Source organism: Pithys albifrons, chromosome 10, assembly GCF_047495875.1.
Source record: "Pithys albifrons albifrons isolate INPA30051 chromosome 10, PitAlb_v1, whole genome shotgun sequence".
In the NCBI taxonomy this organism is placed as follows: domain Eukaryota; kingdom Metazoa; phylum Chordata; class Aves; order Passeriformes; family Thamnophilidae; genus Pithys; species Pithys albifrons.
This window is the reverse complement of record NC_092467.1, coordinates 16,055,409-16,077,096: the sequence shown is the minus strand read 5'-3', so window position 1 is coordinate 16,077,096 and position 21,688 is coordinate 16,055,409. Positions and strand designations below refer to the sequence as shown.

The window sequence follows — 21,688 nt, the reverse complement described above, 5'->3', positions numbered from 1 at the left end:
AACAATATTTCTGCAAATGACCAACTGTACAGCACTGTAAAGGGCTTGCCTGTTTAGCTAAAATGGTTAACCACTTGGAAAAGAAAATATCTAGAATGTATGTCTGTATTTATGAACCTATACAGCATTTTTTTTCATCCTTTCAAAACACCTTAAATAATGTTGCAATGTTGCTATGGGGTAGATTAATATTTTTCATAATTTACAGACACATAGACCTTGGTTCTGAAAACTTAAAAACCTTGTCTAAACTTGATGGTAGTGCTGAAACAAGTCTTTATTGTTTCTACTTTTAGTTATTTTTAAGTTAGAAGTCTGTGGCTATAGAAAAATAGGCCAGAAGTGAACCATTTCCTAGATGGCTTCGTATATGTGGTGGTTTTGAACTTGAAGGTGGTGTGTTGTCCTGTGAGAGAACACAGAATCATAGAATCATTTAGGTTGGGAAAGACCTTAAAGATCATTGAGTCCAGCTGTAAACTTAACACTGCCAAGTCCGCCAAATGCGTACATGAAGTATTAAAGCTTAAGTTATATTGCTGTTCTAGCAGTAATAGCCAATTCTATGTCTCATTTTGTTACTTCTTTCATGGAGTTGGAATAAGAAACTATTCACCTCCAGAGATTGTTTTATTTAGTGAACATGTTTCTCTTTAAGGTTAATGGACTTAAGACTTGATAAAATAAAAAAAGAGAAAGCATGTTACAGAACTAGAGAACTTTGCCAAGGACCAAATGTCCTAATGTCATTATCCCCAGACCAGCCTTCAGAGTCAAGTGCCAGAAATAAGATTGCACAGAGAAAGGTCTGATTACTGAGTAATGTGAGTTGCCCCCACCTTTTGTGAAAAACGATTACTGAGTATGGAATAAATTTTTTGTTAGTAGCAGAAGTGAAAGTGAGGTCTTTTAGCTTGAATAAGTGCATTTGTCAATGTTCCTGGATACAGTAGTAACATTGAAGCATATACTACTGTAAAGATGTCTGCTTTTTATTTTTCTCCCTCAGAGAGGCCATCTTTATGTGCCTGTATTTTGCACAAAGTTTGCAAAGTATAGAGAACAGAAAACTAGTGGCATGGTTCTAAATAGTAATAGCAATAAAAATATTTGCTTTGTTTTGTTGCAACTGTATGTTATGCATCCTTAATATTTTTCTGCAATCTTTCTCTTTTGCTTCTTACAGGAAAAAAACTAAAGCATTTCATAACTACGAATTTATTTCAAATTTGAATGAAGAAAATTAAGATTTAATTTACTTCTGAACTCTTTGAGTCCTTAAATCTTGAGTGATATCTTCTCAAAGATCCTTCCTCATTTGTGGCTATCCTCTTGACTTTATTGGCAGCTGTCTCAATCCCCATTTAAACACAATCTTTTGCTTTTTGCAGGATTTTATTTTTCAAAATTTCGTTCAAACTACAAAATTATGTCACTCTAGCTTTCTTAGAATGGATAAAATTAAATAGCATCTCTTGGGTTTTTTGTTTGTTGTTGGTTGGTTGGTTGGTTGGGGGTTTGGTAATTTTATTGAAGAGAAGTTAAGAGAAAGGATACAGAAGCACATATACTTTCCCCACCCCTTATCTGGTATGTTATAATAATACAATGGTGTGATCCCACCTTCAGGTACTGCACAGTCTACTTCAGGAGGACAAGTAGAATACAGAGCTCTGTCTGGAATTTGCTACATGGCATGGTATCATTTCATTGGCCTTATCTGGACTAGTGAATTCATTCTTGCCTGCCAGCAAATGGTGATTGCTGGGGCAGTGGTTACTTGTTATTTCAACAGGTGAGTGCAGAATTGCCTCTGGATAGTTTTGGGAATTTTCCAGCATTTACTTTCAATCTTTTCCTAGGAAAAATAGTCTAAAATAGACTGCAATTTATGTCAATATCTGAAATCCAATTTACTATAAAATAATGTTGCTTATTGCAAGATCTTGAGTGAGATTTTATAATGTGCATTGTATTAATGTGACTCACCCTTACCTCTGGAGATAGGGGGCCAAACTGAGCCTTGATATAAGGCATTAGGGCTTGGTTGGCTCTGCTTGAATTACCATTCAGAAGGCACAGGCTGCATTTGGCCCTTTTCCAGGAGACTGCACAAGCTCCAAATGAGAAGCAGTCTAGACTTCCTCAGTAATTTCAGGTATTCATAGGCAGTTTGACTTCTTTGTAAGTGTTCATCCCTGCTCTGGGTTTATGTTTATTCTCACTGCATAAATGCCTGATTTATTACTCTTTTTTTTCATTCTGTGCAGTTATTTTCAGTTAACTGTAAATACTTTTACATCATAGTTAAGCAGAGATGTGTAAACAAACTTTCCTGAATTTTATATTGCCCTGGAATGTAAATGTGGAGAAAGTGAGGAAAAGTAAAATGAAATAAAATTGGTTTCATGAACTGATTGCAGGGGAAGATGTAAATCTCACAGTATGTTGTTGAGTTGTTTTACAATGAAGTAGCCTGATAACATTTTTCTCATAAGTGTTTTATAAGCTCTCTCATCCTCATTGCTCTGTTCTTCTGTGTCAGTGATGAGATTTTCTGATCTGTGAAAGACTCTGACATTTTAAGGCATTTCTTCTTTTTGTATTAGAGAAATATGGCAATTTGTTGAAAAATTAACCTTTGAGGAAGGCGATGTGAGAGTGAGATGGGGGGAGCGTGATGGGAGAGGGCTTGGGGACCTTGAAACACTGGCAGCAGCTGCCCGGGACCATCTGGCTTGGGCAACCTGGGAAAGGAGGCTTTGGGCTTTTCCAACATTTAGGAAGCAGGTTTCTTTTGATAGTGTCCAGAATGTATCCCTGGATGCTTCAGTGGCTGATCAAAAGGCCTGCTGTGTCCAGATGGTGTGCTCCCCTCTGCCCAGGAGAGACACCAGTGCAGGCTCTGCCTGCAGGAGTGGCTCTGTAAGGTTTTCCTGCAGCAGCCAACAGCTGTGCTGCTTCCAGCAGGGCTGGAAGACTGGTAAGAGCCCCAGTGGCCATCACTGTTTCAAGCAGTGTTTTACCATCTCTTCCAAAAGCCAAGGCAGGACAATGTTTTAACACGTGTGTTGGGATCCTGTCCCTGGCAGGATTCTCTACACAGCCAACAGCCATGCCACTGAACTCGTGCTTAGGTAAAAGACCAAAACCTAAAATGCTGCTTTTTAAAAAGTTGCGATCTGTAGAGCGGCACAGTCTCACACAACTATTTTACATGCCATGATAGGATCTGAAAAGGGAGGAACTCTCATTTCTGATGCTGCCTCTTTTTTTTTGCTGTTGAAGCTTTAATGGCAAGGAACTCACATGGCTGTGCTGCTGCAGACTGTGGGCTGCTCTTTTCTTGTAGGCGTGTTGGGGTACCTCAGTTTTAGCAGCTGAATGCTGAGGCACTAAAGGTTCATTTAAACTGGCTTGAGAAGTTGAAGGAAAGTAAAAGACTTCTGTCCAGTTCCTGGGCTGTGTGCTGCACTGCCTTTGGGTACAACACACCATGTAAATCCCCAAGGCATAGGTACTGTCCATATCTTGTTCACATAGAGCAGGGAAGCACCTGTAGAAACCGCTGTGATGACATTTACTGCTCTGTGAGGTGCTTCCACTTTCCAGCTGTATTTTACTGCTGCAGGAACTGGCTATCAAGTACAGAAGGTTCCTGCTCCCAGTTGAATTGAAATAACTTTGTACATGTACCATCAAGCTCTCCTGTTGCTTGCCAGGTGACATGTGCTGTGTTGAGAGCTGTAGTTGGAAGGGGAAATGTGATTTTTTCTGTGGTGGTATTCCCTTTTCCTGGCCTTTAGGCTGTCAGCATGGATGTGCAGAGATGCAGAGCAGTGCGGGAGTGGGGAGAGGATGGTTAGCTGCAGGAGCAGTCACACCATCAAGGGCAAGGGTTATCTTGAGCTGTTCCAGCAATTCTGAGCTTGTCTGTTGTGTGTTTTTTAATGTATTCCCTTGGGCAGCATCATAAAGGCATGTCACAAGAGTTTGTTTATGGTGTCTTACAGAGAGGCTTTCTTCTTTGCTTGTAAGTGCTCCGAGGAAATGGCGTGGCCTTTCCCTGAGGAAATCTCATTCCACAGCACACCCAGCAATGTGCTGCACAGCCAACAGCCACAGTGCAGTTGTACACGGGGAGGGCAGGGGGCATTCCAGCTGGAAGAGCTTTGCAGGTTATGTATGTTTGACCTGTAATACTGTGACTGAAAATGCATTTTGCCTTCTTTTGTTTTAGATGAAACATGAATACATTTTATTATATTATTTTATTAAAATAAATAGAATTCTTTTGCAACTTGTGAAAAGGGCCAGTATTTTTAAAAAATCTTCTTTGTTACTACTGGTGTTTTACATGAAGGTTTATTTTCACCTTGGTGTGCTTACATGTTATGAATGTAATTACTTTTTCAGGGAGATGAGGTTTTTCCACTCTCCGGAGTTAAAGGAGGGTGATATGGTATCTTGATCCACATCACAGGCATCACTGTCTTGTCCATGTTTGAGCTTATTTAGTAACTCCAGTATGTCACTGCACAGATTGGAAATTAAGGAACCCTATAAGCATTTGCAGGATTAGGGTTCCAAAGTGTTCAGCACTATAACTTCGAACAGAGGTGAGATACATCTCCCAGTGAGTCAGAAATGAAAGTTTAAGGATTTGCACCAAAGTCATTGAGAGATGAACTAGAACCAAAATTTTAAAGGCTTCCTCTTCCCTCTTCAAATACATCTGCAATATTTGTGAACATACTTTGCCCTACTTATATTCTTGACCTAAAAGAGCCATCATCATGTATGAAGTCAGACCTGTCCCATGTGTTTTTAAATCAGGTAAAAGGGCAGATGGAAGTACTGTTGTGTGTTGTCTGTTAGTCTGATAATGTCTCTTTTATTACAAATCTTGCAATTTATTATATTTGTTTTAAAATTGAGATTCATATTTACTTGAGGAATATAACATATTCCTTAACACTTCTAAAAATTTTGTTCTAAAGCTCTTTTTAGGCACTTTTTGAAACAGGTGAGGCATGAGAGAAGAGGACTGTAAACATAGATCTGAAGAGGACAGGATTTTAAAGAAATAAAGAAACACTTTTTTTTTCTCCATTCACATGTCTGTGACTGTTGGGTGTGTCAAGATCACATTTTTTCTTCTCACCAATATTTTTAAAATGAAAGCCAAGATGCATGTCTGTGATCATTTGATTCAAGGAACTCAGTGTTAAAAAAAATTTGAGTGTCACAGAGCTCACAAGAAAATAAAACAATTAGCAGTACTGAAGAAAGAAAATTATTAAAAAATACTATTGTATTGAATACAGGTCCACAAGATTTTGAAATAGTAGTGTTCTGTGTAAATCACACAATCTCATAGTAATATAAAATAGAAATACCCAAGAGGAAAAGGAAGCTGGGACCTTACTCAGTCTTACAACCAACCAGGCAGATTCCTGATTTTCCCTGGTAACTTGTATGCACGCAGTGGATTTCAGATGCCCAGGATTCACTGCATAATAGCAACTGCCTACAAAGTCCATGCATGTGACTGACTATGCTGGCACTAAAGTAACTTCAGGATTGTGGACATGTACTAAGGTAGGTGAAACTTCAGCCTTAAGAGTAATGGGAGTAGGTGGATGATTGAGCCAATCTTGAGCTTGTTCAGAGTCACAAGCATCATCTGTTGCTGTGGTTAGCCAGTGTCCTGTTTCCTTCTCTGAGCCAGAACTACAAGGAAAATCTGTTCTTTTTCTAGTCTATTTGGAAGCAAAGCAAGAAACCTTCACAGACCCTATTCTTGTGATGATTCCTTTGCTAGGGAAAGCAGGTGTGGAAAGCATCTAAATGTATAAAAATTTATCTAAACTAAGCTTCACATTTTGACATTCCTGCTTATAATTGTCCTGTAAAAAAACCAAAACAAACAAACCCATACTTCTCTTATTTTTTCTATTCAGTAGCAAATACATTATTAACATGAGTAAACTTTCTCCTTTCTTTGTTTCTTATCAATAGTTAACCTTGGACTTACAGAAACTTAATAATTTATATTCCAAGATCAAACTGAGTGTGTCATATGTAAGGTAGTGTATGAGTGAGAAAGAATAATTGATTTGATATGACTAGAATAACTCATTCATATTGTGATGTGTGTCTTTCTAACACAGAAACCTGAACTTGGAAAAAAAAACCCAAACAAAACTGCCTTATTCAGTATAAAATTCCACTATCCCCCAAGCTGTTCCCCTAGTTGTAAGACCAAAAATAATAAATGCAGCAACTGCTTTTCTGGAATTTCCTATTTAAAATAATGTGGTATATTCACATATTTAAATGTAACTTCTCAGCTGCAAAGTCTTCAGAATTGAATGAGCTTCAGTGATACCTTTAGGATTCTTGTAGAACTGTAATACCTATCTTGATACAATGTGTATAATTTAAATACTTTCTGAAGTGAGGATTTAATAAAAATATATTTTTATAGCTTTTCAGTCCCAACCAGTCACGCTTATTGGAGCCTTTTCATTTTTTTAGTTTCCTGTGCAAACTATTGATTTTCCAAGATAACAAAGGTTTTGAAAGAATCACTTCTGAAAACAGGGGTTCTTGTTAGTGCTATGAGGCCTGCTCTTCCCTTGGCTGCTTTGTCAAACTACTGCTGGTTCTGTTCCCCAAGTAAATTTCTCAGGGTTGGGCCAGTTGCTTAAGAACTGCTTTGAAGAAGGGCTATTTATGACTATTGATCAGTGTGGGGGTTTTCTAATCCAACAAACCAGTTTTTAAAGGGATGAGGGAGTGTCTTTAAGTTGAATTCTTAGGTTTTATGTAAACTCTAGAGAGTTATGTTGTACCACTGTCTGTAAATGACTGACATTAAACTGACCTTTATAAAGGAACCAAAAAAATAGAACTTGTATTTAGGCCATTTTTTTGCCTTTGGATTTTGGCAGAGACATTGTCTCCAAAACAATTCAGCTTAGTGTGCACTAGAACTACAAATTTTTAGTCCAAATTATTATTCTAACTATATAGTATGATATCCTTTTTGTGTGTGTGTGTATTCCATTTTAAAAAATATCTTGTTGAGTGAAAAAAACCCAAAATTAAAAATTTGAACAAAACGTAGTACAAAATTTGGCCAAATTGCAACTGTAGATAGTAGCTCTCCATTTTACATTTGAGAACTTGTGATTTTTTTTCTAGTTTTAATTTTACCACTAAATAAGGAGTAATGAATTCATTCCCTCAGACTAAATCTTGTAGAAACAACAGTCAAATGAAAGATTAGAGAATAAGAGAAGTGACAGAAACTAGAGAGAGTTGTTCAAGGAGTATTTTCAGATACTGTTCACTTCTGCTATTTTCCATTGTAGATTTTTTTCTAGATATTTTTCCATTACAGAAAACAGACATTGCTCAAAAACTGAATCCAATGGAAGTTATAAACTTGGCTGCTTTTCTTTGGACTAAGGTGTGCATTCAGATGAAGTTAGTAGAAAAACTGGAGTTGTTCAAGTAGGAAAGGAGATAACAGCTTAGTCCTTAAAATTTCGACATACTGAAAAGACACAACGCTTATCTTCTTAAATAAGTTTCTAAACCATTTATAAATTGTTTGCTTTTCTTTCTAGAAATAAAAATAGCCCACCACCTCACCCAGTCCTGTCTTCCATATCAGTTCTCTTTTGCTACCATCTAGGAACTGCTGTCAAGGGCTCATTTTTAATCACATTACTGAGAATACCAAGGATTGTTCTCTTGTACCTTCATAATATCCTGAAACAAAAGGTAAGTATATACTTCTGAAACACAATAAAAATAGTAATTAAAGGGTGAGATCACAGGGGGGGGAAAGTGAAGAATATATTTCTTGCTAAACACCGGATGATATTACATGGTTTTTTTATTTTATCCTGTTTTCTTCATTAAGGAAGCTTTTTTTTCTCTCAATGCAGATACCAATGCTTTGTTTTTTCTCTCAACTCAGATATTTTTAAAAGCAGAAAATACCAATATTAAAAGCCACCTTTATGTAGTGTTTACAGATAAGGTTTTTATGAATTTCCTTTTGTTAAGAAAAACAGCTAGTTAAATTTTTAAGGCTACCCTGGCTACTAAGATCTCTTTTTCTTGTCTTGCATCATCTTTGTGATGAACAGCTGTGAGCTCATGAGGTGATGGGGGTGAGGGGACATGGAAAAACACTGAGCTTTACTGCTGTATTTTTAATTAATCCATATGGATCAATGGTGTATGAGTAGTCTGTTCTACAAGCTTTTTGTTCCTGTCCCAAAAAATGAATGTATGCTGAGTCAAAACACATATATGTGTATACAAGCCCTTCTACCCATTCTTTTACTTTTGTTCTTTAGAGTACCAGTCATTTCAGGACTGTGATGGTGTTGTGATAAAACAAGTTAAAAATTTGTCAGTGTACTCTCTGCTCACTGTCAGCTGCTGTAAGGGTTATTGACTTGCCTGTCTGTTTGGTTCTCCAAGTATCTGGTAGCTCACATAGCTGCTTGCAGCACTTACTTTCTTTTCTCAGAGAAGAATCTTCCATCCCCAGGGAGAAAAAAAATGTGCACAGCTCATCAGTCATTAATACTGAGGGGTCTGAATTAAATACAATTCCTGTAATCCTAATGGAAATATCTACTGCCTAAGTGAATGCTTTATTAGAAGAGTCAGTAACCTGTAAAGCAAGCTTTTTTTCTAAAATGGGTCTAATTATGTGTCCAGTAACCAGTCATTTCATTTTATTGCAGAAGAATGCAAAGTGCCTGGTCAAGTACTGTTTCTGCTGGTTTTGCTGCCAGGAAAGTTGCTTAAGATACTTGAACCAGGTATGGTCTCTCATGTCTGTGGCTCAGCCCAGGCTGGGTGCCGGGTGTGGGTTCGGGCCCTGAGCACGGCTGAAAAGCTGCAGCCAGTGTGTGCAGGCCAGAGTGACCTGCTGGCCACCTCAACGAAAACAAAAAAGCTTTCAAGTGCAGATGGAACTTGTTGCAAAGAAACAGGGAATTGACAAATGTGCAAAGTTCAAGATTTTAGAGAACTTGAAATAGCCCTTTCAGAGGGCCACTTGCTATTTCTGTAGGCAAGAAGACTTAATGTTTTATTGAGTTGTGCTGAGACACAGAAGGTCTGGGTGGAAGGAAGGAATAAAGAATTAACACATCTGGAGATGTATCATTAAACTAGATACAGTGTTTTCCACCTGAAGGTCTTGAATAAAGCAACTTGAACTCCTGGTTGATTGCCATTATCTGTATATCTGAGAATATGATCCATGATGTTAGCAGTCTTGTCTAAAAAGTGGTTTTATTGGAAAAGGATGATTTCTGACATACAGCAGTTTTTCAGATACTGGACACCTATTTTTTTCTTCTCCAAATGTGTTCAAGCTTTATAATACGTAATTGTAAATAGTTAATTTTTCTCTTTATCATTACTTCTTTTTTTTTTCTGGTGACTATGATATCCTTAATGTGAAAGGGAATCAGATGTTCATGCTGACTCCTAACACTCTGACTGCTGAGTTCTTTGATCTCATTGCTGAGGGTAGTAGTGAAGTAAACAAGACAATTCTGACAAACAGACTGGCTTCTTCTCTTAAATAGGTGCATAAGTTTTATCTTGGACAGCTATGAATTTAGTTCAGCCTACATTAAATACTTGTGCAATGAAATCTCTGATGAATTTTCCAGACTTACATTTTCTAGGTAGGTCTTATGGTCACTGACTTGTTGAGGAATATCAGAGCTCATTTTGACTCCAGGCTTTCCATTTGGAGTTACCCTTTCCACTCGACCTGGTTTCCTGCCTTTCAGAGAGATATCCAGCATCCCACTGTTTACCTTCTCCAGCTGTTACATGCTATGTCTTTGTTAAAACAATTAATTACTGTAACATTCTTCCTTTTGTTTCAGAAGGCTGTATTGTAGCTCTTGTTCCCCTGAAAGATTTCCTGTTTCCTAAACTATTGTAGGCAAATTTCTGGTTTTATATGAGTTGTGGCTTTTAACCTAATGATCATAATACAATGTTTGCTCTTAGATAACTGTTTGTTTGAATGTCTTTTTGGCAAAGATGATTGCATTCCATGTGCTCGAAATCCAGGGTCGTTTGGGCAATGGTTAGAGAAGAAGAAAAGCAAGAACAGGCCACCAGATTTTAATAGTAATTTTATTGGTATGAAGTGTTAACATTGGTCTTAGGTTATTTCATTTCATAGAGTAATTAATTTATCTAATTCATTTTTTTCTCTTTTTTTCCTTTATAACTAATGTGTTTGAACCTATTTCTTTAAAAATATATTTTGATTAAGATTGAAAATCTTTATTTTTAATTTTGTAAAATCTGAGCCCAAATGTAGAAGCAAAAAAAAAAAAAAAACAACAAAAAACCAAACAACAAACGGGAAAAGAATTCTGCAGTTTTAAGCAGCTTTGCCGTATTGCTTGATTAACAGAAGTAGTTGAACTCTTAAGAGCTCTTGATGAAAGCTGCTGCAAACAACCTTGAAACTTCCCACAGACTTGAAATTAGGACTTGGAGGAGTTAAAAATTGCTTGTAACTATGTTTCTAACATTTTCAAAGTATTCTTTAAGTTCAAATTTTCATTTTTGCATGAGCTGAAATCACTGAAATGTGGAACAGCTGTTAAAGAAGTTGGTCCAAAGGTCATTGTGTACATTCATTCCTTACTATATTTTACCTTTTATTCTAGTATTGCTTTCACTATAGTAATATGCATATAATTACCCGAAACTCTAAAAAACCTAAGAGTTTCTATCACTTCAGCACTATTTTCTTCAACCTATTGTTACACTGCTTAGGTGATTTAAATTCTTTCTGCTTCTTCATTCACAAGTTTAATCAGGATTAAACAGTCCCTTGTTTTCCCTCTGAGAAACTTGCAGGTGAAAAACAGGTGCTGGAGGAAGTAACCCTGGTGATAGAGTGCCAGCTTCTTTTTTCCCATGCAGAATGAACCAGGTGCTCTGTTACCAAAGAGTGCTTTTCAGGCTGGAGTACCAACTTGCAGGTGGGATTTAACACTGACTTATATAGTTGCATGCATTACTGCAGTGACTCATTCTCTGCAGGCTCAGCTAAGTTTCTGTTCAGCTCTTCTAGAAGTGGACAGAAACAAGCCAAAAAGTTACCCTGTTATCTTTCCATTGTGACAGAGTACTGCACTCAATGCTGAAAGAATTGTTATATTTACAGTGGTGGTGGTTGGAGGAAGGGTAATGTAAGCCCAGTGTCCTGTGCACATTGCAATATGAATAGTTACATTCTACTTCTCTGAATTTCTCTTGGATTTGCAACTGGATCCAGTGTTAAACTGTGGTGTAGTGTTGCTATGTGCTGTTAAACAGTTCACTCCTTAAGCTGTTCCATTTCAGTCATGGGCAAAGTGATTCATGTGTGTGTATAATCCATTAGTAACAATTGTAAAGCACTCTGGGTTCTGTGGCTGAAAAGTGCTTTCTGAAGATAAAGTCATTATCCTTACTTGACAGTTCTGTTTGCCAACACTTGTCAGAATTACCACAGATTTTTTTGTCTTCTGGCTCTGATGATTTCAGTATGTTCCAGATAAATATATCCAATCATCTCAAGCAAAATCTAGGAGATTGCAATTTTTCTTCTGTAAAAAGAATATATTGTTTTTGTAATGTGGTTTTGGAACTCCAAGGTCTGTGTCTCTCATGCTTTCTGAAGTTGAAGTGGCTGTCAACTTTTGATACATCACAGCGCTCACATATTTTCCCTTTGCAGCCTTGTTGCAGTGATTTTATTTTATTTTTATTTTTAAACAACACAAGTATTTCAGGACAGTTTCACTCTTCTGTGTCTGCTTTGTGTTCATCTGCATCCAGCTGGCAAAGCAGCCACTCCAAAGTTCAGCTCCTGGGTTTCTGAAGGGGTTGCTGAGCAGTTGTGGTTTCCCTGTTTCCATCAGCACAGTTACTTGCAGCACAGCCTTCCCAGCCCTGCGGCAGCTGTGCCTGAATCCAGCAGCATGTTTGCTTTTGCTACTCCTGAGACCCTGCAACTGCCTGGTGTAGTAAACCAGAAGCAAGTCTCTCTGATGGTTGTATGTCCATGGCACTTGGTTGTCTCTTAAACTTGGGATGGCAGCCTATCGGTAGGTTGCAGTTAAATGCCTTGTGGAGAATTCACATAGATAAGACCAAAACTCACGCATAAAATGTAAGCACAGTTCTCTTCATGCCAAGCACATTGTGCCTCACCCCATCAAGTACTACTTCCTCCCCAAAACAATACTGCATTTTAATATTACTGACACAATTGCTTCTAGACACTGAGTTAAATTTTCAATCCTCTTGAAATTACAGTTGGATAAAATGTTAATCTTCAGTGAAATCATATTTTAAATATGTTTGTTTTCCCTCTAGAGGCTTTATGCATGTGATAACAGGAAATAAAATTCCTTAGGTTCTTGGTTTCCACTGTAAGATGAACCATGTAGGGGATGAACAAGGCTGACTAATTATTGCTTTGATACCTTTCCCTTCTTCCCTATCCCATTAAGAAGAAAGAAAAGAGAAAATAAAAGGCAAGCAAGCAAGTGACCAGTAATTCAGTGTTTTTAAGCAGAAAAATTTATGAACAACTCTCTGGAAATGTTCAGTTTAATTTTATTTCAGAAATCCCAAATTGTCTAAGTGCAGAAGCCACTGCGGGCAACTCCAGTAATGATGTAGTCATGATGCAATGGGCACACAAAGCAGGATCCTTGTGATCCATCCCGTCATTGAAATGGAGCCCATGTGTAACACTGTAATGCTGCAGGAAAAGGCACCCAACTACCCTCTGAAGAGAAAGCTGTGTTGGTCCTACACACTGGATGACAGCCATGGAGGGATTAGATGACACACAAAGTAGGAAGAAAGGAAAGTTGAAAGATTAAATTTTCTCCAGTAAGTCCAGACTGCAAATATAAGGTGGAACAGAAGTAAATGCAAGTTGTGCTTTTTGGATAGCTTCGGAAAATACAGGAGGTTATTGAAGGGTTTCTTACAGATGGCAATTAGCCAAAGAACCAAAATGAACCATTCTGTATTAGTTGTGTGCTTATTCGTTGGAAGTGTGGGAGGAGAATCTTCTCCCTGTGTTTGTCAGCCACAGGACAATAGCCTTTAGTTAACAAGGCTGCAGAAAGCACAGTGATTACTGGAAGGTATAAGATGAACTACTTTCATTGGAAAGAGGGAGATAAATGCCTATGTGCAAGTTGCTGGTTGGGGGATCAGGCTTATCTCACAGTGGGGACTGCAATATCCTGTGACAAATGAAGGGTAAGAGCAAGCCCATTTGCATCCTAGAGACAGTAGAGAGAGATAAGAACCAGACAAGATCAGCAGAAAAATAAGTAGATGTAAATTGTTCATGAGTAAATGTTGTCTGGAAGTTGGAAGAAGGTTTCTAAGGACCACAGGGACAACTGTCTGGAATAGCTCCCAATGTAAGGGCTGGGAGAGGGAGAAGTCATAAGTGGTTTAAAGAGGGAACTGTCTACTTAAGATCTGTATGATGTGCTAATCTGAGATAGCCAGGAACTGGAGGGTCTGGAAGTCCCTTCCAGTCTTATATGTCCTCATCTCTCCAGTGGGGCCTCCCAGGCCCTTGTTGCTCTCATTTCTCCCCACTATCTGAGACTCATGATACAACTTTCTCATCGGGTCAGTAACTGCTGCACAGCAGTCACAGAAATGTCATTGCCTCTTGCTATCATTGGATTTTGTTTTCTGAGGGGCCTCCAGTGACAGCTGAGACACTTGCAAGCTAAGACACTTAAAAAGGTCCAGCCTGAGCTGCACTGTGCTGCAGTGGATGTAGCTAACCAGGGCAGCCCCCAGGAGAGTTGGCAGCAACAAGATCAGATCAGGCTGAAAAAAACAGAAGAGCAGAGAAAGCTGAACTGGGATTTGAGACCAGCATGTCTCCTGCTTCTTTTTTAGGAAGATTCTGTTACTATGGCAATTCTGTCTTCCCCATGCTTGCTTTATGAAAGCAAGCCCTAGAACTGAGGACTGAATTCAGCTGTTACACAAAGTAGCAATTATTCTCAACAACTGGGGAACTTAGGGCCTGGATCTGAGCCACAGCGCCTTTCTCATGAAACTAGCAGGTCAATTTGTCCATGGCCTTTGACATTCTGTGTTGTGAGGCACAGAAGGATATATTCTTTAAATAGTTTTTTTTCATACTGTGGTATTTGGAAATATGTAAACATTCACATTCCTTATTTATTCATCCTGACACAGAAATCCGTGTCTTGTTCCAAGGCCCCAGAAGAGCCAGCAAAGGCTTGTGTTCTTCATAGAGGTGGTGATACAGGACAATAAGGATAAAGACTGCTCCTGACCTACTATCTCCCGTGCTGTCTGATCAGTCATATGCTATCAATGCTCTTAGTACTTGCTTGTCACCATAGCAGAGACTCCAATTGTAAAATACCAATTCATAAAGCAAAGATAAAAATGTAATAGCTGTAATATGTATTTAAGGATTAGACTGAGTCTCTTTATAGCTCAGTATCCCATTTCCAACAGTGGCTGTGAGTGAATTGCCCTGCCCCTGTGCTGTTTCTGAATCTGTTTGCAGCCTAGGGACTTCTTGAGCTGAGTGTTTTCTGTGTGCTTAGTATCTCAGCTGATTCCTTTTCCCTGAACTTCCCCATCTCCCTTGAGCTGGTGTGAACTTTTAGCAGCTAAAATATCCTTTGTCCAGCAGTTCACAGTTTACAGATTTATAGTGAGAAGAAATACCATCTGTTTTCAAATTTGGCTCCTACTTCTTCATATGGTCCTCCCCTTGCCTGGTCCTTGTCTGGAAGGAGCAGTGAGCCATGTGACCCTACCTACTTTCTCTGCATTTCTCATGAGTTTGTAGCCCCTCTTACTGCATCCTCCTTCCATCATCTCTTTTCCAGACAGAAGAGCCTGGTGTTCCCCAGACAGAAGACATTCCATACCTTTTGGATCATTCCTGCTGACCTTCTCAAACATTTTGAAGTCCACTAAAGCTTTTGTGCAGGGAAAAAGAAAGCATTCTGTAGAAAACCACATTTAAATAACATCTTTCTAAATGTTAGGAGGTTCTTAACTGACCATGGTCTACCATCTTAGCCATCTCAACAATCTTTAATTTGAAAAGGCCATACCCTGCAATTGCAAAATTAATGGGATCTCTAACCATTTTAGTCCAGAGTCCAAAATTATTTGCCAATATTGGTAATGGTTTGTGTGTGTTTGGTGTTCTCTGGTGAGTAAGAATGAGAAATCATTTTAGCTCCTTTCTGTGCCACACTGAGTTTCATGGAAACACATTTGCTTAAATGTTTGATATGTTTTGTCAGTGAGAACATGTAGTTTTCTCTGTGGCTGGATGGGACCAGGGTGTGGGATCTGTATGAGAAACTGGGAATTGTGGGGAAAGTATATGGAAAAAGATTCTAGGCTGAACAAGAAACCTCCAAATATTTATTTATTTCTCAGAAATGTATTTTTTGCTGAAAGGTAGAGATCATTTGGCTCAGTTGTGTGCTAGTAATATTCTTTCTTTGCCTATGTCTGACTAGTTTTGTCTCTCTTATAGTGTTGGAATATTACCTGGCTGCATTTGTTTCTTGAATATTATGATTAGTTAGTGCTTACATGATTTATTTAAGTTGTAACTGTTATAAATGCCACTTTTTATCAACTGGTTTGTAACACAAGAAATCCCTGTATGGGTAATATACAGTCTCCAGCATTATTTTCAGTCTTTCCAAGATAACTGTTCTAGTTAATAAATATCAGAAATTCTTTTCATTGCACATTCTTTGAATGCCAAAGTGGCTACTTCAAGAGTGCAAACAAATGGGTATTTAAGTTTGGAAACAATGTTTGTACAAGTGCGTGTGCATTTTCAACAGTCATTTTAATTTTTAAAACACATTTTTGCCACTTATAAATAAATACAGAATCTGTTTTATTTATTGGCAAAATTTATACTGACCTCACCAGATCAGGATCTGCTGTGTGAAGTCAGTGCTTAAGGGGCAGAAACAAACTTAGCAAACACTTTTCCACTTCATGTCTCAGTCCCCTGTCTGTTTAATGGGAGTGATGAAACAGACTTAACTCACTGCATGTTACAAAGGGAATTCTACCGGTGTCTGAAGCGAGCAGTGACAGTTACAGATGGAGGACAGAGGGAGCCTGACATGGGGCCATTTATCCTGTGCTGTGTCCCAGGCCAGCTGAGCTCAGGGCACTGCCCGGGCTCAGGGCACTGCCAGCCCTTCCTGCTGCCACGTCCTGGGATGTAACAGCACTGCCGGGAAGGGAACAGCAGTGGATAAATGAAACTGCACAGAAAGCATTTTTCCCTATTTAGGAATTAAGCAGACTTGCTTGTTCAAACATTTTTATGCAGATACTCTGCGTCTTTCTGTAGAGTTCCTTGGAGTCTCTGATTTTTCTTAGAGTAGGCAGTAAATCCATGGTCTTTATTTATACTTTTTCCATCCATGCATATATTTGCTGCCATGTAAGTACAATATTTACAGAATGTCACTGTTTTTTTGCTTATTATCAGAGAAAAATTAAGTCTTTTTCATATAAAATAATTAATATCCAAAATAAAGATACAAAGAATCTTTGCATTTAATTTCTTCCTTTCTCTGTAATATTTAAGATGATGTCAGTATAGCTGCGCTGCACTACAGTAGGTTGAAGAAATTGCTCTGGAGTAAAACTGGACCCTACAGACATAATTTTATTTGCCTTCAGATATCTGGTAATTTATATTTTGAATTTTAAGTAAGAAAAACCAGATTTTTTAATAGGAAGTGTTTTCAGTAGGCCGATATAATTCACTTTCAGCAACCCAGGTATGGGCTGGGTTTTTTCACTTCCAGGTGAAACAGAAAGTGATGGAAACACCAAGTACGTGTTGGGACGTATAAATTCCTTCAGAACAGTAATCCCTTGCACACTGTGGTTCTTACTGACCATATCAGATGTGACTAAAGGTTTTATGGCATAGTCTGCCTTCTAATATTTTGAGTAAAGGGAAACTACTCATAAGAATTGCTGGTAGAACCCAGCACACATTTCAAGTATCATGAGTGTTGCTTTTCTTAGCTGATACTTTAAGCATAGTTTCAAAACTTTGTTGAGGAGTTCCATAAATGGAATATGTCAATTTACGCACAAGTATAAAAATAATCAAATCCATGAACATAAATAGTCTATTCTCCCCACCTGTCCAGGTTAAGTCTTGTAAAATTTCCAAAACATTTTAAAACTGGGAGTGCCCCCACTGTCTGTTGAATTTCAGAGTTGGGTGGAGCTTGTGACCTAACAGTCACTGGTCTAGTCCAGGATCCTTCAGCTGTTCTTTTCCAGTAATTTTCACAGTTGGTTTCATCTTTCATGAAAAGGTTTACTTTTTGGCTTTAACCATAAGTGTGAATTTCAGTAGCATGTAAATAGTTTGAAAGCAGCATGTATAAAAGCTTTTTAATCATCAACTTTGAATGACTTAGTAAATGCATAACTTTGTTATTCCACTTACAAGGTTTGCCAGCAGTCTTGGAGTTACATAGCAAGTAAGTTTGGGTAGTGTGACTCCAGGTGTTTCAGGGTAATTGTGTTATATTCATTCATAGAATTAAGGTAGAGAACTTTGGTGTTTTAAAGTAAAATGGATAAAGGGTGGTTCAGGCATATATTTACTCACTTTTGTAGCATTTGCTAATGGTGGAAATTATGTAGAAAAACTCTTGGAATTAGAAGTATAGTTGTTACAGTAACTTAAAATTGACATATTATGCAATGTAACTCTTTATATTCATAGTCAGTATGTCCGTGTAGTGTTTAAGGCTTTGCATTTTGCTGAAGTAAAATCTAGATTATGAGTCTTTCCCTTCTCACTGCATTCTTATCTTACCTCATTTCAGCATGCATACACAACTACAGCCATAAATGGGACAAATTTCTGTACATCAGCAAAGGATGCTGACTGTGTTTTGGCAAGGAATTCTGCTAAACTCACATCCATTAGCTGTTTTGGAGATTTTCTCCTATTTTTAGGAAAGGTAAGAGTAAGAAAAGTACTGCTCTGTAAGAATGAAGTGAAAAATCAGGTTTGTTTGTTAACAAGAGAAGAATGTTTCAGGAATTTAAACCTTTTGTAGTCTTTGCAGTTATTTAGTTGTATTACAGCAGTGTGCTTGGAGCCAGTCTTGCAGTTTCAACTGCAACAAGCCTTTGGTAGATACATAGCCAAAGATTGCCTCTGCCGTATGGAATCTACACGTGGAATTGAACAGAGTGTGACAACTATGTGGTGCTGGAAACCACTTAGCTATCTTCCAGATGAGATGTGCCACTGACATACTGGCTTTAATGTATTTGCCTCAGGATTTTGGGGGAGTTGAGGGTTTTTTAGATTTAGATTTCTACATGATTAATGAGGTTGCACTACTCTCTCACTGCCCTTTACAGGTGTTTGTTGTCTGCTTTACTGTTTTTGGAGGATTGATGGCATTTAACTACCACCGAGAGTTGCAAGCTTGGGTAGTTCCTCTCTTGCTGGTTGGATTTTTTGCCTACCTGATGTCCCACAGCTTTCTGTCTGTGTTTGAAGTGACAGCAGATGCCATGTTCCTTTGCTTTGCTATTGACATGGAAACAAATGATGGAACTGCAGAGAAGCCATACTTCGTGGATCAGGAGCTGCTGGTAAACCCCAGTGATAACAGCAAAGATATTTGAGCCATTCTAAGCTTTGGAGCTCTTTTTCTTTCCCCAAGAACTAGTACTTTGAATAACCCATTACATTTCCTTTCCAACACCTTAGAACAGGATGGACTCAGGGATACAAGTCATACATTAATTCATAAACTGAAGTAAATGGCTCCCTTGGACTCCTATGTGCTAGTTATCATCTGCTGCCTTCTTTAGATCATACTGTGCAAGTAGTGGCAGACTATTTAAGCCTTATTAGATATATCTTCAATATATTGTTGGTAATTAAAAATATTAAGAAATAGATGAGCTAGCTGCAGAAATTGATCCATGGGATGCCCTAAGATTAGTGTTTATATTTATTGTGACTTAATCCAATAAGAAAAAGTAAACAACAAGGAGCTTCTTATTGCCCACACAGGTCAGGGATCCATTTCACTTCCTTTAGAAGCTGTACATCTGAACAAACTTCATGGGAACCTGAGTTACTCTGCTTTTTACCTTTACAGATTCTTTTGCCAAAACACTGCCTTCTGTCTCTTGATTAAATCCTTCTGCCTCTGGACTGATTGTTCTATGTCTTTACCCTTGTAATTACCATATTGTATTACCCTCAGTATGTGGGAAATAGCAATGGAGAGCTGTATCTGAAACATTTGAATACATACGTGCCATCCCTTTCTTATTGAGAGAGTATCTGAAGATGCAGATTGCCAGTTCTGTCTTTTCCTTCATAAACCATGCAACAAAGAGAATCTTAGTGATTCAGGAAAAACAAACTCAGCAGCCAGAGTAGCTCACATGACATGAATGTTTTGGATGGATTTCTTCAGGACAGCATCTGAGAAACTGTTTTGTTGTGTTTTTAATTTTTTTCTAATGCTGCTGTTACAGTCTCTGTAATGTTCATAGAATTCTGTTGAGAACAAAAAAACACAAAATCAAAACACAACAAAAAGGCAGCCTAAAGACAGGCTTAACCCTTTGTACAGAAGAAAGCAGATATATAGTCTTTGGCTTTGTTTCAGAACAGCACTTACACACATGTCCTGGACAGGGCTATAACTGAACGGAAAATTCTGAAGCCTTGACCTCCACTCTTCCCTCTCTGTTTTGCAAAAGGCTAAAGTAATTCTTAAGCAAATTCTTCTTTATGAAAAAAACACTTCCAAACTTTGTAGTAGTTTTTCTTTTACTCTGGTCTTAATTCCTTGTAATTAGTCATGCCCTAGGGCTGTGGGTGAAGAGAGGATTTCCCACGGGGCTAAGGAGTCTTCCAAGCAGGACAGGCTTGTACCCTTGTATGGAAAAACTGGGGGCAGTACATCCAAACTCCTCCTCATTGTATGATAAAGAGTAAGTTTGCTCACATAGCCAAGAATTTGGAGTTTCCCAACACATGAAGGCATTTGTCTGTGTTACGGTTGGATTACAAACATCCCGGGGGTGGAGGGGAGGCTCTGTGGCCCTCAGGACAATATGCAGCAGTGGGTGGAGAGCTGGGTGAAGGATTTCATACAGCCAGTCCTCATTCCTGCAGTAGGAGATGTAAAAATCACTGCTGCTGCCTCTGCAGAGTCCCTCCCGGTATCACTCAGTGTCATCCAGCCAGGAACCAGCTACAGTTTCTTAGCCCCTGGCTAATTATCTTCCTTTATCAGGTATTTTTATTTACATAATGGTTTGCTTTCCCAAATGATCTCACCTTGGTTTTTGCTTTTAGACCTTTGTGAGTCAGAGTAACAAGTTAACAGAAGGGCAAAAACACAGAAGCACAAGACCTTTCCAGGATAATGAAGATGGAACAGAGCTCCAACCTATGGTGAGATAGGAGCATGGGATATGTGTTTTTCTGCCAGCTGGTGTGTTTGCCAAAAAAGAATGGATGTAGGTTGTAATTTCTCTGCTGATGTCTCACAGCAACCAACATGCATCTTGTATCCAGTGTTTTTATTTCTATTGCTTTCCCTCCTCAGGAAACCCTCTGCTGGTGCAAAATGGATGGATCAAATATTGCTTCTCATCCTTCTTCCCATTCCCCATTGTGTCCAGCAGAGGAAGAGAAAGTTTTGCAAGGGGGTGGAAGAGCAGTGCTATTCAGATAGACTTTCACATGCCTGCTGCAGCACAGTCAGCAGAGCGGTAGGCTGCTTAACTTCATGCCAGAACTGAAGTTCTAGAGCTGTAATATCAGAGCTGAGAGGCCTTGCCTCTCCACCACTACCCTTCTTCTTTCTATTTTATCAGTATGTGTATTTATTTACTCTGTTTTATGCTGGAGTAACAAAACTGAGGTGCCAGAAGGGAGTGTTTCCCCACACCCAGGCTTGGGAAAGGCCTGAGAGTAAACATGTTCTAACTGACATCTGAAAAAATATTAGGTTGCCCAACCTGAGAAGCTGCCCGAGCAAGTTCAGAGTCAGGACTGACTTTCCCCAAGCATTGAGGGGGCCAAGCTAGGGCTGCCAGAGAAAGATTCTGCAGCAACAGTTCCTCTGGCACCTACACTTGCTGGGCACTACCAGAAGTGTCTTCTGCTGTCAGAGCTACTTACAGGAGTGTCAGAGATGTCAGTTATTTTTCTTGATCTGCTTTCAAGAGGTACCAGGCTCTAGCCAACACTCGCACAATTTTGTGGGCATTCTGCTAGCGGCAGAGCACTGCCCCAGTTTGCTGCTACAGTGGCGGACAGTTGTACTTAATTTGGGTCTTGTTACTGCATTCTTGAGTAATTTTTTGCCAAGCACAGAAACCAGAGAGGGAGTGGGTGTTATTCCCTGCAAAAAGATTGTAGATTTGAGACACAAAAGAACCTTAATTGTTTTTCCAGTTTACTCTTATGACATTTAAATGCAGGAACAACTAGTGCTACACATATTTGTCTCCTTTTTTTCTTTCTTTGTAG

The 21,688-nt window shown here is 38.7% G+C and overlaps 1 protein-coding gene across 5 annotated transcripts in view; it reads left to right on the top strand.

The window, feature by feature from the left end:
• Positions 1–21,688, top strand: part of SLC44A3 (solute carrier family 44 member 3) — a 37,154-nt gene that overhangs the window by 15,208 nt on the left and 258 nt on the right. For 2 of the 5 annotated variants that reach the window (XM_071565902.1, XM_071565905.1), the window contains exons 10-16: positions 1,630–1,795; positions 7,638–7,794; positions 8,775–8,852; positions 17,994–18,131; positions 18,541–18,777; positions 20,507–20,605; positions 20,760–21,681. In XM_071565902.1, the coding sequence (XP_071422003.1) occupies positions 1,630–1,795; positions 7,638–7,794; positions 8,775–8,852; positions 17,994–18,131; positions 18,541–18,777; positions 20,507–20,605; positions 20,760–20,888 (1,004 nt within the window). In that variant the 3' untranslated portion in view covers positions 20,889–21,681. Of the gene's footprint in view, positions 1–1,629; positions 1,796–7,637; positions 7,795–8,774; positions 8,853–17,993; positions 18,132–18,540; positions 18,778–20,506; positions 20,606–20,759; positions 21,682–21,688 lie in introns of those variants that run through there. The other 3 variants (XM_071565904.1, XM_071565903.1, XM_071565907.1) reach the window with 3 other exon arrangements.